This window comes from Dermochelys coriacea, chromosome 3 (genome assembly GCF_009764565.3).
Source record: "Dermochelys coriacea isolate rDerCor1 chromosome 3, rDerCor1.pri.v4, whole genome shotgun sequence".
NCBI classification, from domain to species: Eukaryota; Metazoa; Chordata; order Testudines; family Dermochelyidae; genus Dermochelys; species Dermochelys coriacea.
The window spans coordinates 77,699,098-77,724,761 of record NC_050070.1 but is presented as its reverse complement, the minus strand read 5'-3'; the positions used below and the strand labels follow the sequence as shown (position 1 = coordinate 77,724,761).

At 39.8% G+C, this 25,664-nt stretch overlaps 1 protein-coding gene across 2 annotated transcripts in view; it reads left to right on the top strand.

The window, feature by feature from the left end:
• ASCC3 (activating signal cointegrator 1 complex subunit 3) overlaps nt 1-25,664 on the top strand; it is a 472,978-nt gene that overhangs the window by 19,197 nt on the left and 428,117 nt on the right. The window contains exon 2 of one of the 2 annotated variants that reach the window (XM_038393749.2): nt 20,409-20,529. The exons of the other annotated variant lie outside the window; for it this stretch is intronic. Within the exon in view, the coding sequence (XP_038249677.2) occupies nt 20,472-20,529 (58 nt within the window). The 5' untranslated portion in view covers nt 20,409-20,471. The remainder of the gene's footprint in view (nt 1-20,408; nt 20,530-25,664) is intronic. 2 annotated transcript variants of the gene reach the window in all.

The window sequence follows — 25,664 nt, the reverse complement described above, 5'->3', positions numbered from 1 at the left end:
TACCTATATACCACCTGGATCAGAAGTCTCATTAGCTAATCAGCCTTTATTTAATCCAGCCAAATTTACAGTGTTAATAAGGTAGACTTCAAATAGCTGATGTAAACAGCTCTAGTAACTGATGCATTAAATATTTAACAGACAAATTAAATGTTAGTTTTGACTAGTGCAGGGGAATCATGTTTTGGCTATTTTCCTAACTTTGTTTTTAAGGTGGAAAACTGAGTTAGGTTGCGTTCTGCTTGTTTCCTTGATAAAAGCTATGAATACTTAAAAAGCTTTCTCCAGGTGGGAAAGTTGTGTTCCTGCCCTGAGTTGTTAACAGGTACTAATATTCAGTACCACAATTATTGATCGAATGAGAGTGAGGGGACTATGAAGCAACTTTCTGATTTGAATGAAGCTAAGCTCAGTGCAAAAAAGAAAAGGCTTCTTATTTGATTCAAAACTTACTGACAGGTATTCTGCATATGTATATGTAGGCCTATACACTTATTTTTAATAATATCTTAATATAGTGCCATAGATGTGCAGGCTGATTTACAGAACAAATAAAGACCAATCCTTATCTCGACAATTTTACTTTATTATCTGGATATAATACTATGACAGACTGTACCCTTGTATTCACCCTTTGCACACTATTGTAATAATCTTTATACAAAGTATGCCTTGAGGTATCATTTGAAAATTCATAATTTGCTTATCATTATTGTCCTGATACAGTGTGTGTGGCACCATTATAATAGACATTATAAGATTCCACTGTATGGTGTTGTTTAACACGTATTCCAAACTGAGGTTGACAAACAGATCTTTCTCAAACAAAGGAATGTGTGTTCTACTCAATTTGCATTGAAACAGTAAATGGAGTCATTAAGCAAGTAGGGAAACAAAGGAAGCTCAAATAGGTGACGAAAAAGCAGCAAGAAACATCTTTCCCCATAGACTTTTTGTCTCCTGATACCCAGCTGGGAATATTTTTCAGGAGGAGGACTGACTCTATAAAAAGGAGGGACCAACACCCAAAGGAAGCCCTCTTTCAAAGTTGACCCCATCAGATGGCCTATCACATTCATGGCACCTGAAGTAACAAAGGGAGCATTTCTTGGATTGTGGGGGAAGAGGTCCCGACCTAAGAAGTTTAGTCAGTGAGACAGCTAAAAGCTTGTGGTGAGAAAACTGCCTTGATTGTAACATAATTTAAATTAGACTTTGTCTACACTTGCCGAACCAAAAACCGTGCTAGCGTCTTCACTGGGAATCCCCATTTTGCGCTGAAACTCAGCAGTTTCAGTGCAAAAATAAAACCACCACAACGAGAGTATTTTTGCTTTTTGCGCTGATGCTTTTGCACTGATGTGCCAGTGAAGACTCTTGATTGCTTTTACCAGTCTAATTGTCCTCCAGAGCCGTCCCCAATGCATAGCAGGAGTGGCCGCTCTTTGAAACTCAGCAGTCCTGCCTACAGGTGTGCACCCTTCCCCTTAGCTCTGTTCTGACAGCTGGTGCTGTCACTGCTCCGGGACACACAACAAATCATTATTGTGGAATGCTCCTGCTGCCTCCAACAATGCGACAGAATGTGCTGAGCAGAGTCAGGGAGGGAGGTTGAGGTGGGGTCTCCCCCCCCCATCTCAGGATTGGTTGCTTCTGGTGGCTGTCATACACACACATCCACCCCTGCCACAGTAATGATTTGCTTTGTGTCCCGGAGCAGTGCATAGTGGGATAGCTATCACAGTGCGCTCCTCTCAACTGCGATGCAAGTGCTGCATATGTAAATACACACTGATGCATGTGGAAAACAATGTGAACACAAACGAGCACTTTTCTTTTAGCGCTTTTCTGTCACCAACAAAACTGTCAGTGTAGACATAGCCTTGGGCACCAGTTGTGTTTTAGCTGTAATTTTCTTTTAACCATTTCTGACCCTGTTGAACTCACTTAAAATCTCTTTAAAAAAAAGAAAAGGAGTACTTGTGGCACCTTAGAGACTAACAAATTTCTCTCTCTAAGGTGCCACAAGTCCTCCTTTTCTTTTTGCGAATACAGACTAACACGGCTGCTACTCTGAAACCTGTTAAAATCTCTTTATAGTTAATAAACTTGTTTTATTATTTCATCTAATCAGTGTATTTAAATGGAAGTGTTTGGGAAATGCCATTCAGGGTGGCAAGTTGTGCGCTTATTTCCATTAAAGAAATAACGGACTTTATATAAACTTGTATTGTCAAGAAGAGGGCTTGGCAGTGCAGGACATACATTTCTGGGGGGAAATTTAAGACTGGAGTGTGTTGGAGTATAACCAAGGCTGGTGAGATCCAGAGTGTAATGAAGGTGTGGCTGGCATGTTGCACAAACATTAAGGGTGTGGCTTACATGCTGGAAAACTGTTTTTGACAGCACAGGTGGGAACTCCTTCAGCAAGGCATCGTAAAGCACCAAGATTGCAGGGCAAGGGTAGCACAGCTGTTCATTAGTCTAGATTGTATCTGGGAGTGTCACAGATATATATTTAATGAGAGAGGCCCTTAGTTGGTTATTGGGATTAGCTATGTGGAACCTCAAAGTAAGAATGATAAAAAGAATATGAGATACACTTGTGTTGCATAAATATCCTATTTTTTTTTTCTTAATATTAAGAGACTTTTTTAAAGATAAGAATTGAAGGTACCCGAGTCAAGTGGTATTCCCCAGGGAATTTAAAAGTTGAGTTTGAGATAAAAGGAAGCTCACTTACTGTCCTGCCATTTTCTAAGGGTGAACCTTAAGAAGCTGCAGCACATAAACATGCTATATGATGTGCTAACACATAACCATTTTCAAAATGAAAACATAATATTCCGGGATGCTAGACAAAATATTGTACTTTAAAGGTTGACGAAATGTTGCTGGAAAGCATTTAAAAATGGACATGTACACAGTCATTCAGATAGTTTTTTCTTAAAAATTCAGCAACTTCATCTAGGCTGGAAGCAATCCAAAGTTAAATCAACACTCTTTATATCAACATATCCATCTATAAATAGTGGCATAAAGTAGTGACGAGTAATTAGATTATTAAAACCATATGCCAATGAATACTTTTAGCAATGATTATGCTTACAAAATTACGTTGGTGTTCCATCAGATGTGAAGAACCTTTTGACACAGGCTGTCTAGTATAGCCAAGCCATTAATAAAAGGAATATTTTAACTCCACCTTAGCCATTCATAATGGTAGAGTGAGCTTTAAAAATTGCTAAAAGGTTTGCTAGGGCTTTGCTGTATAGGGAATAGAATGTAATAGGGATAGAATGTGAAATGAAGGGCAGAAAAATTGAAATAATGCATCAAAGTGCTAGTCTGTCCAGATGTAGAGTATCTGTAGTACAAAATAATAAGCAGTGTGTGGCATACTTAATGTGGGAGTGACACACCAACAGAATACAACTTTGAAAAAAAGGCACACTAATAGAGGGGAAAATAAAAATACAGTGTAATATAAACGTTTTGTAAATATTGGCAATTTTTGTTAGCCAAGAAAACATTGTGAACATCTTTCAGATTCTAGGCAATGGTTTTCCAGTTATATCATAGCCTTGCAATAACTGAGTTATTAATTACTAAAGTTAATGGTAATATGTGAAACTTCACTTCCCAGAACCCTAATACATAGTTCAATTGGTCTGAAAGATCTTCACTATGTGGAAATGTGCTTGTTATGACCTAAACAAGTGGTCTTCAGCCTTGAAGAGCTGGAAAGCTTATTGCATTAGTGCTAACATTGATTGTAAACATGCCTGAGAAGCATTATAGTCATACAACATCATTATGAACATATTGCAAAACAATTTCAGAATGATATTCTACTTGCCTAATGGCTATTCTCAGACATGTGAACTCACAGAGCTCAAAAGAGACATTGGGAATCATAGGTGGAGTATCACTACTGGAGCCAGTCAAGTCAAACTACTTTTATACAATGCATGTTTGAAGAGGTTTCCAGTGTTCTCCAGAAGTGGAAATTGACACATTTTGTATTAGTATGGCTTCTGCATCTCTGTGCAATATATTAATATACTGCCAAGGATTTTCTTTTGAGATGTTCTGGTTCTGGCTGAAGGGAGCGAGATTTGCCATTGGGTCATTTAATTTAACATCTTTCTTCTAGTAGTGTCTAATGCCTGATGAATCAGGAAAAAAGATATTAAAAACTGCACTTAGAGTTGTATATGGTTGGGGGAGAGGAAAGAACAATACATTTCTGACCCCCTGAAGATGACAAACTCTTTTGCTGAAACAGAACATTTGATCACACTTTTAATCTCAGCTTTCATAGCTACAAATTTTAGTGGATGTAAAATTATCCAGCCCTTTATGAAGTCTACATTCAGTATTTGTCTCAATGACCAACTATGTCAGTGAATTCCATGCTTCAGCTCTACACAGTGTTTCTTTTAAAAAAAAATACATGAAAATGTATTTTTAATATTTTTAAGAGTTCACTTGTTCTTGTAGCTGAGACATGGTAAGGAGGAGGGATTGCTCATATTCATCATTTTAAAACATTAAAATTAAATTCCTTAAATTCCTTCCAATGCCTTCTTTTCAGGATAAACTATCTTTCTTTGTAATCTCTTCCAAAAATCCCACCATTACTAATCTTCAGAGACCTTTCTAGTGAATAAAATTGGCAAAGAATTCCAGAGACAGTTACATCATTATTCAACAGAGTCCTAATGTTTTCTGTTTTTTCTATTGTTTTAATGCTCATTTATACTTTTTAAAAATTACTTCTGGGCACTGAGTTGACATTCGTATTCACATAATGCACAAATCTTTTCTCTTAAAGGATCTTGATAAACGGAGCCACTTTAGGGCTTGAAAAATTTAGATTATTTTGCATGTCTCTTACTGTGTTGGTTCAAGTTAAATTTTGTCTGCAACCCTAATATTTTAATTTCATTTGTGTTTCTCAAATTCCTGTCTTTCACAATTTTGTCAGCTCACAACCCACTTCCTGTGTTAACTCATTAATCTTCTCACAACAAATGTTTTCAAGCGCTGATTCCCAGTGGAATATTAGTACTTCAAAGTTACCTATTTGCTATACCATATACAACAGTACTTGGAACATTTCTCTACATCACTGGTACATTTGTGAAGCAGTCTAATGACTAGTTAATATTTTAAATATTGTGTCCAGGATTGACATCCCTTGTACTTTTCCTTTCATTTTGAGACTATTTCCTGTTGCTTACCCTATTTTTAATTCATGCCAGACCTTTGCATCTCGTCATGGCTGTTTTCTTCAATACTCTTAATACACTGAATGCATCTGATGAAGTAAGCTGTAGCTCACAAAAGCTTATGCTCAAATAAATTTGTTAGTTTCTAAGGTGCCACAAGTACTCCTTTTCTTTTTGAGAATACAGACTAACACGGCTACTACGCTGAAACCTATAAACATCAACTGGCAGGACTGTGTGCATGGGGTGCGAGTGTGTGAGAGAGAGAGATTGAAAAGCATATGCTAACTGTTGTATTCTCAATAAATACGGCATGCTGCCCTCTCCCCTATGAAGATCCTGTGTGCTTCTTATATGTATCTGTTTGTTTGTTTTGTCCCCAGTCAGGTTTGGAAACAATTGTTCATGCTCAAAAAAGGAGTCCAGGGAAAAAAAAGCCCAGCGAAATATCAATTACTGTCTAGCGTGTCTCAACTCATTCTAGGAAAAACTGATTGAGAGTAAATACAAACTAGTACAAAATTTTGTTAAGTATATCCTGAAGGGGTCAAACTGTTACAACGGTTGTAACTGAAAATAAGCTCTCTCCTTTCTGAAATACAATATTAAAATGATTCTGTCATGTGGGAAGAAGAGAAAGCTACTGGAAATAAAAGGAACCTGCTCTCACCACCAGCCCAAGAGCTCTTAGGTTAACAGATTTTCTCTGCTCTCACTGTGGCTTCCTCACTCCTCGAGTTCTGCCCTCAATACTTTGCACTCAAACGCTACTTAATTTGGTTTCTTAGGAGGAGGGATGGAAGGACCCTCTTGGCACTTGCAAAGCAAACTATCTGCTTAATGGCATGATTCTGCCAGTCAGTTGCCTAGCATTAGCCCTTCCTCGTAAATCTTCAAAACAACACACGCAGCCCATGTCTTCAAATATGAAGACAGAAGCAGGAAAAGAGAAAAAATTACATAAAATTAAACAAGTTAATTTTCTTTTAAAAAAAAATTCAGGTTTACTATTTACAGATGTCTGATAATATAAATATGCATTCTAGAGCCAAAAAGTGAGACCCATACTTCAAAATGGTAGTTAAGCTTGTTGGTATTGCTTAGTTAGACTTTCAAAAAGCTTTTTATAAAATCTCTCCAATAAGATTTTCAGAGTAGCAGCCGTGTTAGTCTGTATCCGCAAAAAGAAAAGGAGTACTTGTGGCACCTTAGAGACTAACAAATTTGAGCATAAGCTTTCGTGAGCTACAGCTCACTTCATCGGATGCATTCAGTGGAAAATACAGTGGGGAGATGACTTTATATACACAGAACATCATACAATGGGTGTTATTATACACACTGTACGGAGAGTGATCACTTAAGATGAGCTATTACCAGCAGTGGGGCGGGGGAGAGGAAGAGGAAGAAAACCTTTTGTAGTGATAATCAAGGTGGGCCATTTCCAGCAGTTGAAAAGAATGTCTGAGGAACAGTGGTGGGTTGGGGGCGGGAAATAGTTTTACTTTGTGTAATGACCCATCCACTCCCAGTCTCTATTCAAGCCTAAGTTAATTGTATCCAGTTTGCAAATTAATTCCAATTCAGCAGTCTCTCGTTGGAGTCTGTTTCTGAAGTTTTTTTGTTGAAGGATAGCCACTCTCAGGTCTGTAATCGAGCGACCAAAGAGATTGAAGTGTTTTCCAACTGGTTTTTGAATGTTATAATTCTTGATCTATTTGTGTCCATTTATTCTTTTACGTAGAGACTGTCCAGTTTGACCAATGTACATGGCAGAGGGGCATTGCTGGCACATGATGGCATATATCACATTGGTAGATGCGCAGGTGAACAAGCCTCTGATAGTGTGGCTGATGTGATTAGGCCCTGAATAGATATGTGGACAGAGTTGGCAACGGGCATTGTTGCAAGGATAGGTTCCTGGGTTAGTGGTTCTGTTGTGTGGTGTGTGGTTGCTGGTGAGTATTTGCTTCAAATTGGGGGGCTGTCTGTAAGCAAAGACTGGCCTGTCTCCCAAGATCAGTGAGAGTGATGGGTCGTCCTTCAGGATAGGTTGTAGATCCTTGATGATGCGTTGGAGAGGTTTTAGTTGGGGGCTGAAGTGGCGTTCTGTTGTTTTCTTTGTTGGGCCTGTCCTGTAGTAGGTGATTTCTGGGTACTCTTCTGGCTCTGTCCATCTGTTTCTTCACTTCAGCAGGTGAGCATTGTAGTTGTAAGAATGCTTGATAGAGATCTTGTAGGTGTTTGTCTCTGTCTGAGGGGTTGGAGCAAATGTGATTGTATCGTAGAGCTTGGCCATAGACAATTATCATGTGGTGTGATCTGGGTGAAAGCTGGAGGCACGTAGGTAGGAATAGCGGTCAGTAGGTTTCCGATATAGGGTGGTGTTTATGTGACCATCGCTTATTAGCACCATAGTGTCCAGGAAGTGGATCTCTTGTGTGGACTGGTCCAGGCTGAGGTTGATGGTGGGATGGAAATTGTTGAAATCATGGTGGAATTCCTCAAGGGCTTCTTTTCCATGGGTCCAGATGATGATGATGTCATCAATGTAGCGCAAGTAGAGTAGGGGCATTAGGGGACGAGAGTTGAGGAAGCGTTGTTCTAAGTCAGCCATGAAAATGTTGGCATACTTTGGGGCCATGTGGATACCCATCGCAATGCAGCTAATTTGAAGGTATACATTGTTCCCAAATGTGAAATAGTTATGGGTGAGGACAAAGTCACAAAGTTCAGCCACCAGGTTAGCCATGACAGTATCGGGGATACTGTTCCTGATGGCTTGTAGTCCATCTTTGTGTGGAATGTTGGTGTAGAGGACTTCTACATCCATAGTGGCCAGGATGGTGTTTTCAGGAAGATCACCGATGGATTGTAGTTTCCTCAGGAAATCAGTGGTGTCTTGAAGATAGCTGGGAGTGCTAGTAGCGTAGGTCCTGAGGAGGGAGTCTGTCGGTGGCTATCTGATGTTTCTGGAGTGTGGCAAGAGGAACCCAAAGTCCCATGGACAAGCACCCTGTTCTTGTAGTCTTTTTTTTTTCCCTCTGTTGATTTGTGACCGGTTACTTCTTAATTGGTGTGTCTTTTGATGTAAACATTCCAATACACCTCCAAGAGGGTCATCCTGTCCTAGTTCCCATTTAATCAATTGTCCTGTCTTTAGGGATGCCAGCCTTCACCTCAGGGTTGTCGATCTGCCCTTCTTTCATTATGGTTACTTCTTTATAATTTATCCTAAAACAAAAGAGTGGCCATAATCAGTCATAAGGATTGTTCTGGTCTGTCCCTGCCTTAATATCACTATGGACACTGGCAGTCTGTCAGTTGCATTTCTACCAATGTCCCAGAGGGTTATTCCTTTCTGCTATTCCAATGGAGTGGCTGATAAAATGAAATTAAGACATACATTAATTCTTATAGTACAAATATAAAATCCTGCTCCTACACATACTTCAATCTTGTGATACCTTCTAGCAGCAAGATTCAAGTAAATTGCTGTAAAAACAACTAATTGGACTAAAAAAACTCTACTCCATCTTATTCCATGATTTAAAAATGCAGTCTATCCATAACTGAAGTCCCATTTTAACCCTGATTTGTCCCCTTCTGCTAAAATCCATAAAGTTACATAAAATCAGTCTCAAAATTGTCAGGCTGCAGGTGGAGGTGTAGAACATGTCTACAAAATTTGAAGTGATTTGGGCAAGAGGTTGTTGAACTAGGAACTTCCCAAATATATTGGGTGAATACAATTTGATGATTAATCCTTATTTAGCACTTCGTATTTATTAAATTTAGCCTGAAAGCGAGGTATATAATGGAAGTTTTTCCATTGACTTCACTAGGTGCCAAGTTTTCAGCTTACTGCCTTGGATCCTAGTGAACTGTAGCTCACAAAAGCTTATGCTCAAATAAATTTGTTAGTCTCTAAGGTGCCACAAGTACTCCTTTTCTTTTTGCAAATACAGACTAACACGGCTGCTACTCTGAAACCTAGTTTATGAAAAGTTATTACATTTGCTTTTTTGAGAAAAAGCAAGAGAATATCTTCTCTGTCTATTTTAGGTGTGCTTATTAGGGAACTCCTTGAGTGCAGAGTTTCCAGGTAAACAAAACAAATAAAACCCTCAAATAAAAAAAAAATCCAAAATGGAAATCTGTAGTCCTTTTCTCTGCAGATAGATATCAAAGTGTAACCTAATATCAAGAAGCTACAATAATGGCAAAAAGAGTGACTAGAACTGAATAGAAAAAATTGGAGGCAATGTAATTTTCATTTCCGAGTAGTGTTCAGAGTGGTACACATTGGGCTCTTTTCAAGGTGCCACATAGTTTATTGTAAGTCAGGAACACTTATTCTTGGTTAGCTAGTAACATATTACTGTAAAATACAGGGACTCTCTTTTTTTTCTTCGTTTTAGAATAACATTTCATTGGTACTTGAAATGTTCAAAATAGCAAATGCTACATAGTGAATAATTTTGTAGCATTTAAGGCAAAAAGGAACAATTAGATCATAATCTGTCTGTATATTGCAGTCCATTATATTTCACCCAGTTACCCTTCTATTGAGCCCAATAGCTTGTTTGACGAAAGTGTAATTTGTGTTTTGACAAAAGCATATCTCCCAGAAAGGCATCCAGTCTTGATCTGAAGACTTGAGGAGATGGAGAAACCACCACTTCTCTTAGTAATTTGTTCCAATGGGCTATCACCCTCACTCAGAAATGAAAGTAATATAAAATTCTTACTAGTACGGGGATGCAGAGCGGGCCCCTGGAAGGGGCAGGGCCTCAGGAGGAAGGGGCGGGGCTGGGCTGGGGGGGGTCAGCCTCCCCGAGCCGGCCCAGTCATGCTGGCTTCCTGGGTTTACGATGGTGATTTAAAAGGGCCCGGGGCTCCAGGCTGCAGCTACCATGGCAGTGACTGGAGCCCCAGGCCCTTTTAAATCGCTGGCTCTGAGGCAGCTGCCCTTTTTGCCCACCTGCTCCCAGTCGGAGGCCTGGGGGTGGGAAGGGCAAAAGGGGCAATGATGTTAAAGCGCTGCGGCAGCTACGGGCCCACTTTCACCCCTGCCCTCACTGTTAATATGTGCCTAACTTCTGATTTGAATTTGTCTAGTTTTAGTTTCCAGCCATTGATTCTTGTTATGCCTTTTTTCTGCTAGATTAAAAAGCCCTTTAGTACCTGTTGTTTTCTCCCTGTGAAGGTATTTGTACGCTGTTATCAAGTCATCTCTGTTTTCAGTAGGGAAGGGTTTTCCATTCAAAACCTTTAAATATAGTTTGTAGCCTTCTGAGAATTTAAGCTTTTTGGCTGAAATCCTAACAATATAGATATTCTTATATCAGTGGCGATTTTTATATGTGTAACTGTTTGAGAAAAACAAAAGTTGTTTTTGAGTTGAGTGGAGAAAATCTTTTTTTAAAGAAAATTACCTTTGTGCCTAAGTAACTGAAAGAGAAGTGAAAACTTCAGATGTGGAATATGACCAAGCCTCTGTGAATACTATTTCCCATGCTAAACTTAAGTAAAACAAATATTTGTGTATGCACAATCCATAACTCCTTGTTTTTTGCAGAGAGGAAAAGGAACATTGTTGGTTCAATCGAAAAACCTGGAAAAACAAAAGCAATTAAATGAGGGGGGAGGGGAAGCCTCCAAAGTTTGCTAAAGTAACAGTAAGGTTGAACGTTTAAATACACAACTCAGGAATTTCCAAAAGTAGAATTAGGGCCATGTAAATGTGGTGTTTTTTAGAGCTTTCTTTGCAGAATCAAGATTAGAACTTGCTATAATTGCAGCTTATAACTTGTCAGACATTCCAAATGTTTATAATGTAACTAACAGAACTGTCTGTCTTAAAAATTAAGACCACAATCCTACAACTTATTCCATGCAATGGATCCCTGTGCCAAATTCACAGTTCAAAATTAATGCCAAAGGAATATATGTGCCATATTGTGAGGCGTAGTTCAGCAAAGGCCTAATCACTGTATTGACAATAAAATTCTACAGAGGAGCCATGGCTCAGTTTGCTGTTACTGATGTCTTCTTTTAAAATATAATTTACAGAATATTTTTCTAATGATAAGTGTCTTTTATGAAGTGTCTTATGTCCTATTTTTTTGTCTTAACCGTGTTTATATTTGCTATAGCAAATAAAGCAATTAAAAATTTTTAAGCTGTTAAATAAACTCTCCTGGTTTAGAGAGACCGATGTTTTTTTTTTTTTTTTTACTATACACCTCTACCCCGATATAACACGGTCCGCAGGAGCCAAAAAAAATCTTATCATGTTATATGTGAAACCACGTTATAACGAACTTGCTTTGGCCCCCTTGCTCCTTGTCCTCTGACCGCCCTCTCCAGAGACCCCAACCCCGTCCCCTGACTGCCCTCTGACAGGCACTCACCGGCAGCGGCGGAAGCGGAGCAGCCCGGCCCCGGCCTGCTCCAATCCACCAGCTCCCAGCAGCAGTGCTCCACTTCCTGCCGCTGGTGAGTGCAGGGAGGTTGGGGAAAGGACGCCCTGCACACTCACCGGTGACGGGAAGCGGAGCGCCGTGGCTGGGAGCTGGCGGAGTGGAGTGGGCTGGGGCCGGGCTGCTCCACTTCTGCTGCTGCTGGTGAGTGTGGGGTGAGCGGGGAATCCCTTTTCCCCCAAGCCCGCTCCACCGAGCGACATGGCTGGGGTGAGGGAAGCGGAGTGGGCTGCTCCCAGTCCCCCGCCAATCACCTGGGCCACTCTGGGCCTGTGGCCTGCCCCAAAAGTAGCCCTCCACAGCTCCTGCCTCCCAGACCCAGGGGAGGGAGGGCCTGCTTTACTGTGTTGTATGCGAACCAGTGTTATATTGGGGTCACATTATATCAGGGTAGAGGTGTATAAACTGCATTGCTTTTGCTCGACTCAGACTTCAAGGTCAGAAGGGACCATCATGATCATCTAGTCCAGTGGTTCTCAAACTGGGAGTCAGGACCCATCGGGGGTCGCAAGGTTATTACATGGGGGGTCGCGAGCTGTCAGCCTCCATCCCAAACCCCTCTTTGCAGCCAGCATTTATAATGGTGTTAAATATATGAAAAAGTGTTTTTAAGTAAAAAGGGGACTCTCACTTGGAGGCTCGCTCTTTGAAATGGGTCACCTGTACAAAAGTTTGAGAGCCACTGATCTAGTCCGACCTCCTGCACGTTGCAGGCCACAGAACCTCACCCGCTCCTGTAATCTGCTCCCGAACTTCTGGCTGAGTTACTGAAGTCTTCAAATCATGGTTAAAGACTAAGTTAAGAGAATTCACCATTTACACTTGTTTAAACCTGCAAGTGCACTGTGCTGCAGAGGAAGGTGAAACGAGTTAGTTTTAAAACTGAAAGTTGTGTAAGATTGGGAGGAAGGGGAGGGAAGGAGAGGATCTGATTAAAGTAAATTTGATTTATGCAGAGACAATTTAACTATACCAGAATTTGATTCTCCAGCTAGTTTAATGTCCACAAGAGAGCTGATTTGAAAAACGCTAACAAAATATAGTTTTAATTGTAATGTGCTGATTTGGCAAAATCAAGATGTTTTGCAGAGACTGTTTGATTTTACCAAAGCTCCAGTGGAATCCAGGCAGGTTTCCAGTGGAACTCTGCTTGATTTCCTGCCAGCTCATCTTTCCTAGGTCTATGGACTACCCTGAGGCCAAGGGACTCCAGGGCTTCTAGAGGTCTGCATCTCTGGAGCAGCCTTGGAGTTGGGGAACCCAGGGCTTCCAGGGGTTGTAGCTCGGGAACAACCCACCATGCAGATTACCCCATTGATGAGATTCAATTCCCTTGAAGAGAGAATTTTGAAATTTGTTTGAGTAGCAGCCATGTTAGTCTGTATTTGCAAAAAGAAAAGGAGTACTTGTGGCACCTCAGAGACTAACACATTTATTTGAGCATAAGCTTTCGTGAGCTACAGCTCACTTCATCGGATGCATTCAGTGGAAAAACTGAATGCATCCGATGAAGTGAGCTGTAGCTCACGAAAGCTTATGCTCAAATAAACTTTAGTCTCTGAGGTGCCACAAGTACTCCTTCTTTTATGAAATTTGTGTTCCTAATCAGAACAAAACCAAACGTCAAAATATTGCAGCAAAATGCAATGACCTTTCCTCAGTCAGCTCTAATAAGCCATGTGAATCACCTATTTAAATGGTTTTTCTAGGCACTTTCATTTCACCATGGAACAACTAAAATAAGTGTTCAGCTCTAGTCAGCTAAATCTGTCCGTTAAAGTTGTATTTAGTACATAAGAACGGTCATACTGGGTCAGACCAAAGGTCCATCAAGCCCAGTATCCTGTCCTCTGACAGTGGCCAATGGCAGATGCCCCAAAGGGAATGAAGAGATGGTTATCAAGTGATCCATGCCCTGTCACCCAATCCCAGCTTCTGGCAAACAGAGGCTAGGGACACCATTCCTGCCCATCCTGGCTAATAGCCATTGATGGACCTATCTTCCATGAATCTATCTAGCTCCCTTTTGAACCCCGTTATAGTACTGGCCTTCACAACACCGTCTGGCAAGGAGTTCCACAGGTTGACAGTGCGTTGCGTGATAAAATACTTCCTTGTTTGTTTTAAACCTGCTACTAATTTCATTTGGTGGCCCTTTGTTCTTGTATTATGAGGAGTAAATAACACTTCCTTATTTACTTTCTCTATACCACTCATGATTTTATAGACCTCTATCATATCTCCCATTAGTCGCCTTTTTCTCAACCTGAAAAGTCCCAATCTTATTAATCTCTCCTCATATGGAAACCGTTCTATACCCCTAATAATTTTTGTTGCTCTTTTCTGAACCTTTTCCAATTCCAGTATATTTTTTTGAGATGGGGCAACCACATCTGCATGCAGTATTCAAGGTGAGGACGTACCATGGATTTATATAGAGGCAATAAGATTTTTCTGTCTTATTATCTATCCCTTTCTTGATGATTCCCAACATTCTGTTCGCTTTTTTGACTGCCGCTGCACCTTGAGTGGATGATTTCAGAGAACTATCCACAATGATTCCAAGATATTTTTCTTGAGTGGTAACAGCTAATTTAGACCCTATCATGTATGTATAGTTAGGATTATGTTTTCCAATGTGCATTACTTTGCATTTATCAACATTAAATTTCATCTGCCATTTTGTTGCCCAGTCACCCAGTTTTGTGAGATCCTTTTGGAGGTCTTCGCAGTCTGCCTGGGACTTAACTATCTTGAATAGTTTTGTATCATTCCATAGTTTCCAGTGCTGTTAGTTTTGTAATGCTTTTTCTTGTCAAGGTGAACATCTGCATTTGTGTCTTTCTGGAAAAATTGTTGCTATGCCTACTGTAGCTGTTTATAAATTTATTTATCCCAGGATACTAACAGTTATTATGGATGATTTGATTCTGACCACAGTCAAAAAATTACTTTCACCTTTTAATGGATGTTTTACAAGAACAGTCGCTTGCTTGCTTTTATATCTAACTAAATATTTGTCCCTGCCACAAAATGAAATTGGCATTCGTCTCCTAGTAACAGAGTTTTTTGGTATCTCCATTTTTTTTTTTCTTTGTGGAGATCTGGAATTTGTATTGCATAGTACTTATTCAGGCATCTGTGCAGTACCTTTACAAATAATCACTCAGTAGTGCCAAAATAGCCGGCAGCTTATGTAGGAACCTGCTCTCAATGCTGGGAAAAATGGCAAGTGCAATGGCACGCTAACTTTAGAGGTTTTTCAATGTTTATAATCCGCTGATCCCTTGGATAGTGCTGGGGATACTTCCTTGTAGAACGAGTCACATTACTGATAACAGAACAACTTTTCCTCTAGTTTAAGTAGGTCTTTAGGGCTTTCTTTTTAAAAAGGTCATTTAAACTTTGGCACTCTGCTTTTTCATCTGAGTTAGAGAGATTTCTAATTCCGATGGTCTATAGGCTCAACATGCTGTTGGGTTAATCTTGTGCCTATATTATTTCTAGTACACATATATTTAGTACTCCTGGGGGAATTCTTTACCAAAAATTTAAAAATTCTGCGCACAATATTTTAAAATTCTGCATATTTTATTTGTCAAAATAACACAATATAATCACTCTGGTTTCAATTATTTCGGTAATTTATTTAAACTACAGTACAATGGATGGAGAATGGGAGTGGGGAGCATTGAAGGAAATCCCCAAACCCCCTTGTCTTATAGTAATGTAGCTAGGTTTGATCCTTTATTTCTAGTTATTAGTAAACAAATATATGCAGCCATATGCTCAGCGTTACATCACAGGCAACTAAAGAGCAAGTGATGGCTGGGGAATCAAACTCACAGTTTATATTGGCTACTGACCATCTCCAGAAAGGTCAGTAGCAAACAGTTCATGGAGCACATTTTGACGTAAAATTTTCCGGACAAAAAATTTAGACCAGATCTAATCACAAAAGCACCATAAGCATTTGTAAGGCCATACTGCCCTTTACACCCCTCTGGCAATGTGAAGGAGCTTGAAAACTTTAGCACCTGTTTTATACTCCTGGAGGAATTCACAGAAACAATGGGAACAATTCACTAAGCAGGCAGGTTGCTACATTCTACTCTGCCTGAGGGGATAGAGCCTATTCCATGCCTACCTCCTCAGATTTCAGAGTAGCAGCCTTGTTAGTCTGTATTCACAAAAAGAAAAGGAGTACTTGTGGCACCTTAGAGACTAACACATTTATTTGAGCATAAGCTTTCGTGAGCTCACGAAAGCTTATGCTCAAATTTGTTAGTCTCTAAGGTGCCACAAGTACTCCTTTTCTTTTTACCTCCTCAGAAACATCCTGAAGCCCTGCCCCTCTATGTTGAGCATGTTGCAATAGCAAGCAAGGAGGACAGTGTCTGTCTGTCTCTCTCACTTGCATGACTGCCCATCATTCCCCCCCCTTCCCCCCCCCCCCCCGTGGTGACTTACCTCTCTACCAGCTGCTCCGGGCACCCAAGCCACCCTGCCTGTGCTTCCGGTGAGGGTCACATGATCACTCTTACAGCTTCCCTTTGCTTTTCTTTCAGAAATAATTTTTCTGCAGGGAAGCAAAGAAATCTGCGGACAACATGAACTCTGCGTACGCACAGTGATGCAGAATTCCTCCAGGAGTGATTCAGATTTCTAATTTGTTTTATTGGTTAGTAGATAATGTTAGAAGAACGCCTCCCTTTGCTTATCTTCAACAGGAATTCTAAGTATTAGAACTTTCTGTAGACTTTCATGGATCTGTTAGCATCTTATTGTCAAATACAGCAAGATATTTTCATGTGGATTTGTTGAAGAAGCTGGAGACACCTTTGAAACAAATCTTTTTAAATTGTTCTGAGACACATTATTCCATTGGATGACTGTCAGAAGGACACTGAAAAAAGGGTATTTATCAAGAGCAAAAGGTATTGGGAAATAGAATTTATTACTTCTTTCTATTTATATTGGATAGTCTCTCATATAAAAGTCTTGTAAGTCAAAACAGTCGTATCCAGTTTTTCTGTAACTGATTAATTTATGGTGGTTTCAGTTAAACTTACATCAATGTAGGGAAAGTTTCCTATGCAAGGAAGTCTACAGAATGCAGCTTTATCTAAATCATCTAAGAAATGTTATCACTATACTTTTATCAAGTTTATCATCCATTAAATTGCAAAATGTTCCTTAAGTTTTTTTATTTAAATTCTGTATTTGAGATACAGTACTACGTGTGATAGGAGTAAGTTATTTGTTACAGGAGTATACCCTTCCCTCTACTTTAAATAACTTCAAAAAGAAAAGGAGTACTTGTGGCACCTTAGAGACTAACAAATTTATTTGAGCATAAGCTTTCGTGAGTGAGCTGTAGCTCATGAAAGCTTATGCTCAAATAAATTTCCTAGTCTCTAAGGTGCCACAAGTACTCCTTTTCTTTTTGTGGATACAGACTAACATGGCTGCTACTCTGAAACCTTTAAATAACTTGTATTTTTTGGGGGGAAGGCATTTAGTGCTTTATAAATTACATAATTACCTATGGATATGGAAATACAGACCAACCTAGGGGCAAAAGCCCGTGGGCTGAAGGGGTAATATTAAAAAAGAGAAAGGGGTTCTTAATAGGCTGGGTAAAAGACATTGCAGTCAGTTGTTAAAATTTTCATAATCAAGCTCTGGTAGAGATACCAACATATTTTTTTGTTCATTTCTTTATTCTGATATTTGTTTTTTAACCAGGTAGTGTTCTTTTACACCTCATCAAACCCAAATTTAGACTAGTTCCAGGTTATAGTCACTTTCCAGACATAGGAGTAAGTAGGGCTTTCGATTAATGGCAGTTAACTCACACGATTAACTCAAAAAAAATTAACTTTGATTTAAAAAATTAATCGCGATTAATTGCACTTTTAAACAATAGAATACCAATTGAAATTTATTAAATTTTTGGATGTTTTTCTACATTTTCAAATATGTTGATTTCTATTACAACACAGAATAAAAAGTGTACAATGTTCACTTAATATCACTTTTATCACAAATATTTGCACCGTAAAAATAATAAACAAAAGAAATAGTATTTTTCAATTCACCTCATACAAGTACTGTAGTGCAATCTCTTTATCATGAAACTGTAACTTAGAATTATAAAATCATAAAAAAAATCAGAGTTGGAAGGGACCTCAGGAGGTCATCTAGTCTAACCCCCAGCTCAAAGCAGGACCAATGCCCAACGAAACCATCGCAGCCAGAGCTTTGTCAAGCCTGACCTTAAAAACTTCTAAGGAAGGAGATTCCACCACCTCTTTAGGTAACGCATTCCAGTGCTTCACCATCTTCCTAGTGAAAAAGCTTTTCCTAATATCCAAACTAAACCTCCCCCACTGCAATTTGAGACAATCGCTCCTTGTTCTGTCATCTGCTACCTGGGAGAACAGTCTAGATACATCCTCTTTGGAACCCCTTTCAGGTAATTGAAAGCAGCTATCAAATCCGCCCTCATTCTTCTCTTCTGCAGACTAAACAATCCCAGTTCCCTCAGCCACTCCTCATAAGTCGTGTTCCAGTCCCCTAATAATTTTTGTTGCCCTCCACTGGACGTTTTCCAATTTTTCCACATCCTTCTTGTAGTGTGGGGCCCAAAACTGGACACAGTACTCCAGATGAGGCCTCACCAATGTCGAATAGAGGGGAATGATGATGTCCCTCGATCTGCTGGCAGTGCCCCTATTTATACATCCCGAAATGCCATTGGCCTTCTTGGCAAGAAGGGCACACTGTTGACTTGACCAGCTTCTCATCCACTGTAACCCCTAGGTCCTTTTCTGCAGAACTGCTGCTGAGCCATTCTGTCCCTAGTCTGTAGAGGTGCATGGGATTCTTCCGTCCTAAATGCAGGACTTTTCTAAATAGTCTCGAACTACTTCTTTCTCCACAGATGGCTGGTCACCTCCTCCCCATGCTGTGCTGGCCAGTGCATTAGTCTAGGAGCTGACCTTGTTCGTGAAGCAAAAAAGTATTGAGTACATTAGCTTTATCCACATCCTCTGTCACTAGGTTGCCTCCCTCATTCAGTAAGGGGCCCACACTTTCCTCGACTTTCTTCTTGTTGCTAACATACCTGAAGAAACCCTTCTTGTTTCTTATAACCTCTCTTGCTAGCTGCAACTTGAAATGTGATTTGACCTTCCTGATTTCACTCCTGCATACTTGAGAAATATTTTTCTACTCTTCCCTGGTCATTTGTCTAATCTTCCACTTCTTATAAGCTTCTTTTTTGTGTTTAAGATGAGCAAGGATTTCACTGTTAAGCCAAGCTGGTCGCCTGCCATATTTACTATTCTTTCGACACATCAGGATGGTTTGTCCCTGTAACCTCAATAAGGGTTCTTTAAAATACAGACAGCTCTCCTGGACTCCTTTTCCCCCTCATGTTGTTCTCCCAGGGGATTCTGCGCATCAGTTCCCTGAGGGAGTCAAAGTCTGCTTTTCTAAGTCCAGGGTCCATATTCTACTGCTCTCCTTCCTTCCTTGTGTCAGGATCCTGAACTCAACCATCTCACGGTCACTGTCTCTCAGGTTCCCTTACAAATGCAGATTTTTTTTGTTACATAAGTGCACTCAAAAACAAAAAAATGTAAAATTTAGCTTCTACAATTCCACTCAGTCCTACTTCTTGTTCAACCAATTGCTAAGACAAACAAGTTTGTTTACGTTTACGGGAGATACTGCTGACTGGACTTATGACTCGTTTTCCTCTTTACACTCCCAAAAAGATCATGATGGCAGGTTGCTCCTATCTGGAAACAGGGAGTATCCAGTCTCCACTGAAAGAAAGGGGTAGTCGGACCAAGAAAGGAAGTGATTTTTAATAATTCTTAATCTGCTATTGGGCATGTTGATCTCAGTGATATCTTTTAATGCAATATGGAAAAACTTGGATACTTTCCTTGGGTCTGATCGAAAGCCCACTGAAGTTAGATTCTTTTCATTTACTTCAGTGGCATTTGGATCAGACTCATAAGGCAATACGGCAGACGGCAAAAAATCTAAGACATTGCATATAAGACACAGTGACCAAAACAGAGATATTGAGGAGAAACATAGGGCTTTTGTTACATTAGAAAAGTCAACACCAGGTAGAACTTGCTGTGCAGAAAAGAGAATACATAATTCATGACTTACTATTAGGGCGAGATCTGCCACCCTATCTCACATAGAGTAATACAGTACTCCACATTGTCCCATTGAAGAAAATTGGACAAACTGTGGTGTAAAATACTTCTTGATGCAAGTGTGGCAGGGTCTAGCCCTTAGTGTTTCTTGGATCAGGTGTCCTCTTTCCCCTGTGAATTTAAATTAGCTCTATTTTTCCCCTGGAGATGTAGGGCAATTTTGTGTCCAGGACAATTCCTAATCCTCTCTTCCCCCTCCTTGGATTTATATTGCCACTCATCATAAAATGTGGGTGCTTTCTGTTGTAAAATTGATAGAAGTAGTGAAGGCACTGGATGAATACGAGGTGTGATCTATTTTGGACAGAAGTACTTTTGTTTAAATCTCCAGCAAATACAGTGTTACCCAGGGCAAAATTATTATAGACTCTTAGTTTATAAACTTTTTCTAATTTGTGGAAAAATGTTTTAGGAGCATGATCTTTTTGTTTTCTATTTTTCCTTAGTTATTTGAGCTGTTAGGCCCTGAGGGCTTTGAACTCATAGAGAAACTCCTACAGAATAGGTCTATGATTGTGGAGAGATCTCTGTCCTGGCCAAATGATTACAAGCTTCAGTCTCTACAAGGTAAGCAACTGTTGAAATTTTTTCAAAATCGATAGAAGTTAGAGATTTTGAGTTTTAAACTGCCTGATTTGATAAATCAAACAAGTTTTCTTTGTCCCACTAAAAAGTTTTCACTATATGCATATATTGAAGAAGGGAGCATGCTTTGCTTGCCTCTAAGACTGAATTAAAAAATAGTAATTTTCTTTTTCGTTCTACTCTCCAATCCTCATTTTTTTTACCATAGACATTGTGTTGCGCCTTCTTCACCAGATTGTCATGCAGCTGAGTCGATGTTTGGTTATTCTTTGTGTTGCTTTCACCACATGCTCCTATTGCTCAAATACAAGTCACAGAAGAGTAGCACCTTTGCATTATAGCCACCTTTCAGAAGAATGAGGTATGAAGAAAGGTCAAGGTGGCATACAGGGATTTGTTTTTATAAAGTACATTGCCTTGCATTTATAAATTAATTTTTTAAATCAGTGTTATAAACTTAAAAAAAAAAAGGAAAAAAAAATGTCTGAGCACTCAGGAAAGGCAATAATCCAGGCTATGACGCTGACTCCACCCAAACTTTCATGGGACAATTATGGTAGAAATGACAGAAAAGCAAGAGACTGAGCCCGCCGGCTCCTGTAGAAGTTCCCCAACTGTATGGAGGTTCCAAGCTGCCACCTTATTTATCTTCCTTCAGATCCTTCCTCACCTTTAATCTCTGTTGCAAGGAGTACAGAAAATTGCTATCTGGTAAAGGCTAAGCAGGTGACATGCTTTGATTGCGGCTACTAATTGGCTAAGAACTGTGCACAGTGCTATGCTGTCCTAAAACATCCTATTGTTTTTGTTACCCTGTTTTCCCCCATCTTCCCACTTGTTTCTCCTCCTCATGTCATCTTTTTTTAAATTGGAAACTATATGGAATGGAAACATTCATTTTGTATATGCCCACACGGTATATAGCAGAATGGAGGCCTAACCTGCTTGAGGCCTTCAGGTCCCACGGCAATATAAAGTTAATGACTCTGCTGCTCAGTTGAGAACCCACCTAGTGATCTGCTGGTTAAAGACTTGGGAGCAGGAAAAGATATCTCAGCTGAAAAAAAAGTAGAGCGATCTGCCAAGACATCAGTGGTTTTTCCAATTCCCTGTAGGCATTATAAACTGCACAAACAGTGGAGACACTACTAACTGTCCTGTAGAAGCTACATGAAGCAGCTCAGTCAGGCCATCAGGAGAAGCTGATGGTTAGATTGGTGAGAGAGAAGCTGCTCATGCCTGGGCTTCTTGCACACTACCTATATCAGTTCACTTGTTACTGAGTCGGTTACAACAGTAGGAAGCAGTACTTGTTTGACTGTACTGCATATTATATTAACAAATATGTGCCCAAAGTGTCCATCCAGAGATCGAGGTATGCAGGAGTTGCCAAGAAATTTAAATTGAAGGATTTGGCAAGATGACCAGTTGGAGAAGGTGTTTTCACTCCTCTTTTTGGAATGGGAAACCCATGAATAGGATCATTACAATTAACTTATCCAGCAGTAAATTGCTTGTGGTTTGTTTTACAAATCCTAAATAAAGTTTTGCTAGCCTGTAAAACTTATGGCTGACAATAGTAGACTGCAGAGCGGTAGTAGTTAGAGAAGAGTGGATTTATGTCACAATGTATGCCAGCCTTGTGGAGTTGGTAATCCATGTGGACTCTCAAATGTTCAGGGGATACTGTATTTTTCTTCAGTGTTCAATCTTTAGGTTGCGAGTTAGATTAGAGTCTGAGTGTGTAGAAAATATTTCTGTGCCAATTAATTTAACTGTCTCCCAATACACTAATTGCAAATATGAAGGAATTTTTTGGCAATAGGGTGGGCAGCACATAGGGTACGTATGCACAGCCTGCGGCAGCAAGCCTCTCAGTCTGGGTTGAGTGACTCGGGCTTGCGGGACTTGCCCTGTTGCACTAAAAATAGCTGTGTAGATTTTGCAGCTCAGGCTGGAGAGCAGGCTCTGAAGCTTAGGGAGGTGAGTGGGTTCTGAGCCCAAGATCCAGCCTGAACATTAACTTCAATATGCTGTCTACACTGCTATTTTTAGCATGGTGGCGCAAGCCCTGGGAGCCTGAGTCTCTGTCAACCTGAGCTGGGAGAAGGCATCTGCAGACTGGACTGTCTAGATCTTCCCAGAAAAAAGAATGGCAATAGGTGGATCATGTGAGAAGGGCCCATAAGGGTGGTCTACAGTTTTCAATGTTAATATTAAATAACAAAATTTTAAACATTGTTTGGTGTAGAGAGCCACTCTGGATAAATATGGCATCACAAACATGTTTGGAAACAAATTTTTTTCTGTCTGTAGTATACGTTAGAATTCCTTTATCGGCTACTGAAACACAGCTAGGTGTAGTATGAATACAGTGTATGGCAATGGAACGTGACAGTCAAGAGTGGGCTGTTCTTGGTTTTGCAAATGCATCCTGGGAATTTGTCTCAGATGAATTCCTAGTCCCGCCCTCACTTTACCAAAATGCGTTTTTCAAAGGTTGGCCATAGTTTTATATTTGCAGAATTTAAAATGTGAGGAGTCGGTTGTAAGTTGGAAAAATTGTTGAAAGCAAATATGAGATATGAGGAATTGTAATTGTATTCAATAATTTCAGACCTAATTTACCTAAAATCATTTTCCTTTTGAAAGTTGCATTTTAAATGAAAACAACTCTAGCAGAACGTTGACAAAAAAATGTATACCGCTGTATTAAAAAAAGCAACCATCAAAGAAAAACAAAATCCAATCTGTAGATCACTAAACACCTAACATGGATAGATTTTTCCAGTCCAGGCATACCTAATACTTACTGTTTAAGTCTGTTGCTGCCAAAACATTTCTTTATAGAAGAATAACTGTTAAATCAAGATGAGTCTATATTTTAACTGTACGTATCTGATTTTTCTGTCAGAGTGGCATAGTTGATGGAGAGAGTATGACCTAGAACAGTGGTTTTTGAGGCACAACACCATATTGTCTCCAAATGAACTCATGAATATTCACAAGCCAATCCAGAACAAGGCTAGCAGATTTAAAATCAAAACAACCATAGTGGCTAATGTTAGATCACAATCTGTCTTTTGTGCCAGAATTAACTTTTTCAACAGTGGAAACTAACAAACATTAAAACTAAGCCTGTTTTTGTCCAGAGTTCTTATACTCAGTGGAGAAAGTGACATCCAGCCCTCACCTTCCTAGTTCAGCCCCACCCCCAACCTCTACTACTCCTCCCTGGGGTTCTTCCCCTCTCCCAACCCTGGGGGGCTGCAGCGGGATACCCACTTCCCTTCCAGGCTGTGTGAGAGTGGTGGCTCCAGGGCCTCATGCATAATATTTGAAAGAGGCCTTGTCCCGGAATAGCAAAAGTACAGAATGCAATCTGGCGCCGAAACTAATTCAAATACAAGGCAAAGGTTTTTTTGTTCTCATTCTCACATGTAGTTTTTCAAAATATTCTGCAACACGCCTGTTCAGGTCTGATGGCACACTGGTTGGGAAACACTGAACTAGGAGACCTGGGTTCTATTCCTGGCTCTGCCACTGACCAGCTGCTTGACTTTGGGCACGTCACGGTACCTTTCTGTGCATCAGTTTCCCTATTTGTTAAATGGGGATAATAATACTGACTTAATTTATAAAGTACGTTGAGAGTGAGGTGGTTTTTATAGATTGTGGCCAACATTTTCAAACCTGGGTGCCTAAGTTAAGCTCTTAAACTGATATTTACGCATCTAAATAAAATGGTCTGAATGTTTTTCAGAAGTGGAGAGCACTTGCAAATCTTACTGAAGTCAATGTAAACTGCAGGTGTTTTGGCAGCTTCCATTGACAGCATGGCCAACATTTTCAAAAGTGAGGGCCTACAATTAGGAACCCAAGGCCATATCTAGGAGTTTAAATAGGTAGGTTGATTTTTCAAAAGTCAATGACTGCTTAACAGCCTCTGTTCTCTTGAAAGAGAGCTATTAATCTATTTATTCTTCAGTCTTTGAAATCAGATCATTTATTTAGGGGCTTAAATGTAGAGCTGGGAACCTGAATTGTAGGCTCTCACTTTGAAAATAATAGCCCACATGCCTAAGTATTTATTCAGAAGTCTAACTGTAGGCACCTAGATTTGAAAACTCTGGCCTGCTTGTATCATAAAATAAGTTCCAGACTTCTATGCTAGGAACATCACTAGTTTTCTACCTATCGCTGATCTATGTAACCTAATAGCTATGTTGGAAGAATCACCATTTTCCTTAGTGTATGTATGTGAACTATGTAAGACTATTTTAAGTATCCCTCCCTTTGACTGTACACAGCTAGCTGCCTCCTTTCTAATGTGATGTAAGTGGAGTATTTGAGCATGTTTTAGAGTAAAATATCTGATATAATTTATTTGCACACCACCACCATGTACATGGTGCTTTATAGATAAGTCAAGTAACAGGCTCTGCCCTGAGGAGCTCAGTCTGAATTAAACTTAATACAGTTAGGGATGGCAATAGATACAGGAAGGATGAGGATTACAACAGTAAGAGTTTGAGAAGTGATTAATATAATGTGTGCATCTTGACAGTTTCTCTTTAATGAATCATAACATCAGACCTTATCTAATATAGATATTGAGAGAAGTGGGGGCTTAGTCTTTTGGATGTCAGTGTAGGTGGAAGGTATGTGCTGCAAAACTTTTACCACATCAGAATTTAACTCCTGGGTTTAGTTGTTGAAACTGAATAATCTTCTGCAGAGCCAGAATTACCCAACCCCCATGCTCGCAGACACAGACTGCTTAGGGAAGTAATACATTGTGTTGGGTCTGTAACCAGTAGAACATGCATTATCCAGTGCAGCTACATTGACTGGTACATTGGGAAGGGGCAGACAAAGGCGCCAACCAGTTTCCACTCTGATCTGCCCACTTCAGGCATTGGGTTGTGGGGGAGGAGTTAGTAAAAATTTTTGACAGGTTTCAGAGTAGCAGCCGTGTTAGTCTGTATTCGCAAAAAGAAAAGGAGTACTTGTGGCACCTTAGAGACTAACAAATTTATTTGAGCATAAGCTTTCGTGAGCTACAGCTCACTTCATCGGATGCATTTGGTGGAAAAAACAGAGGAGAGATTTATATA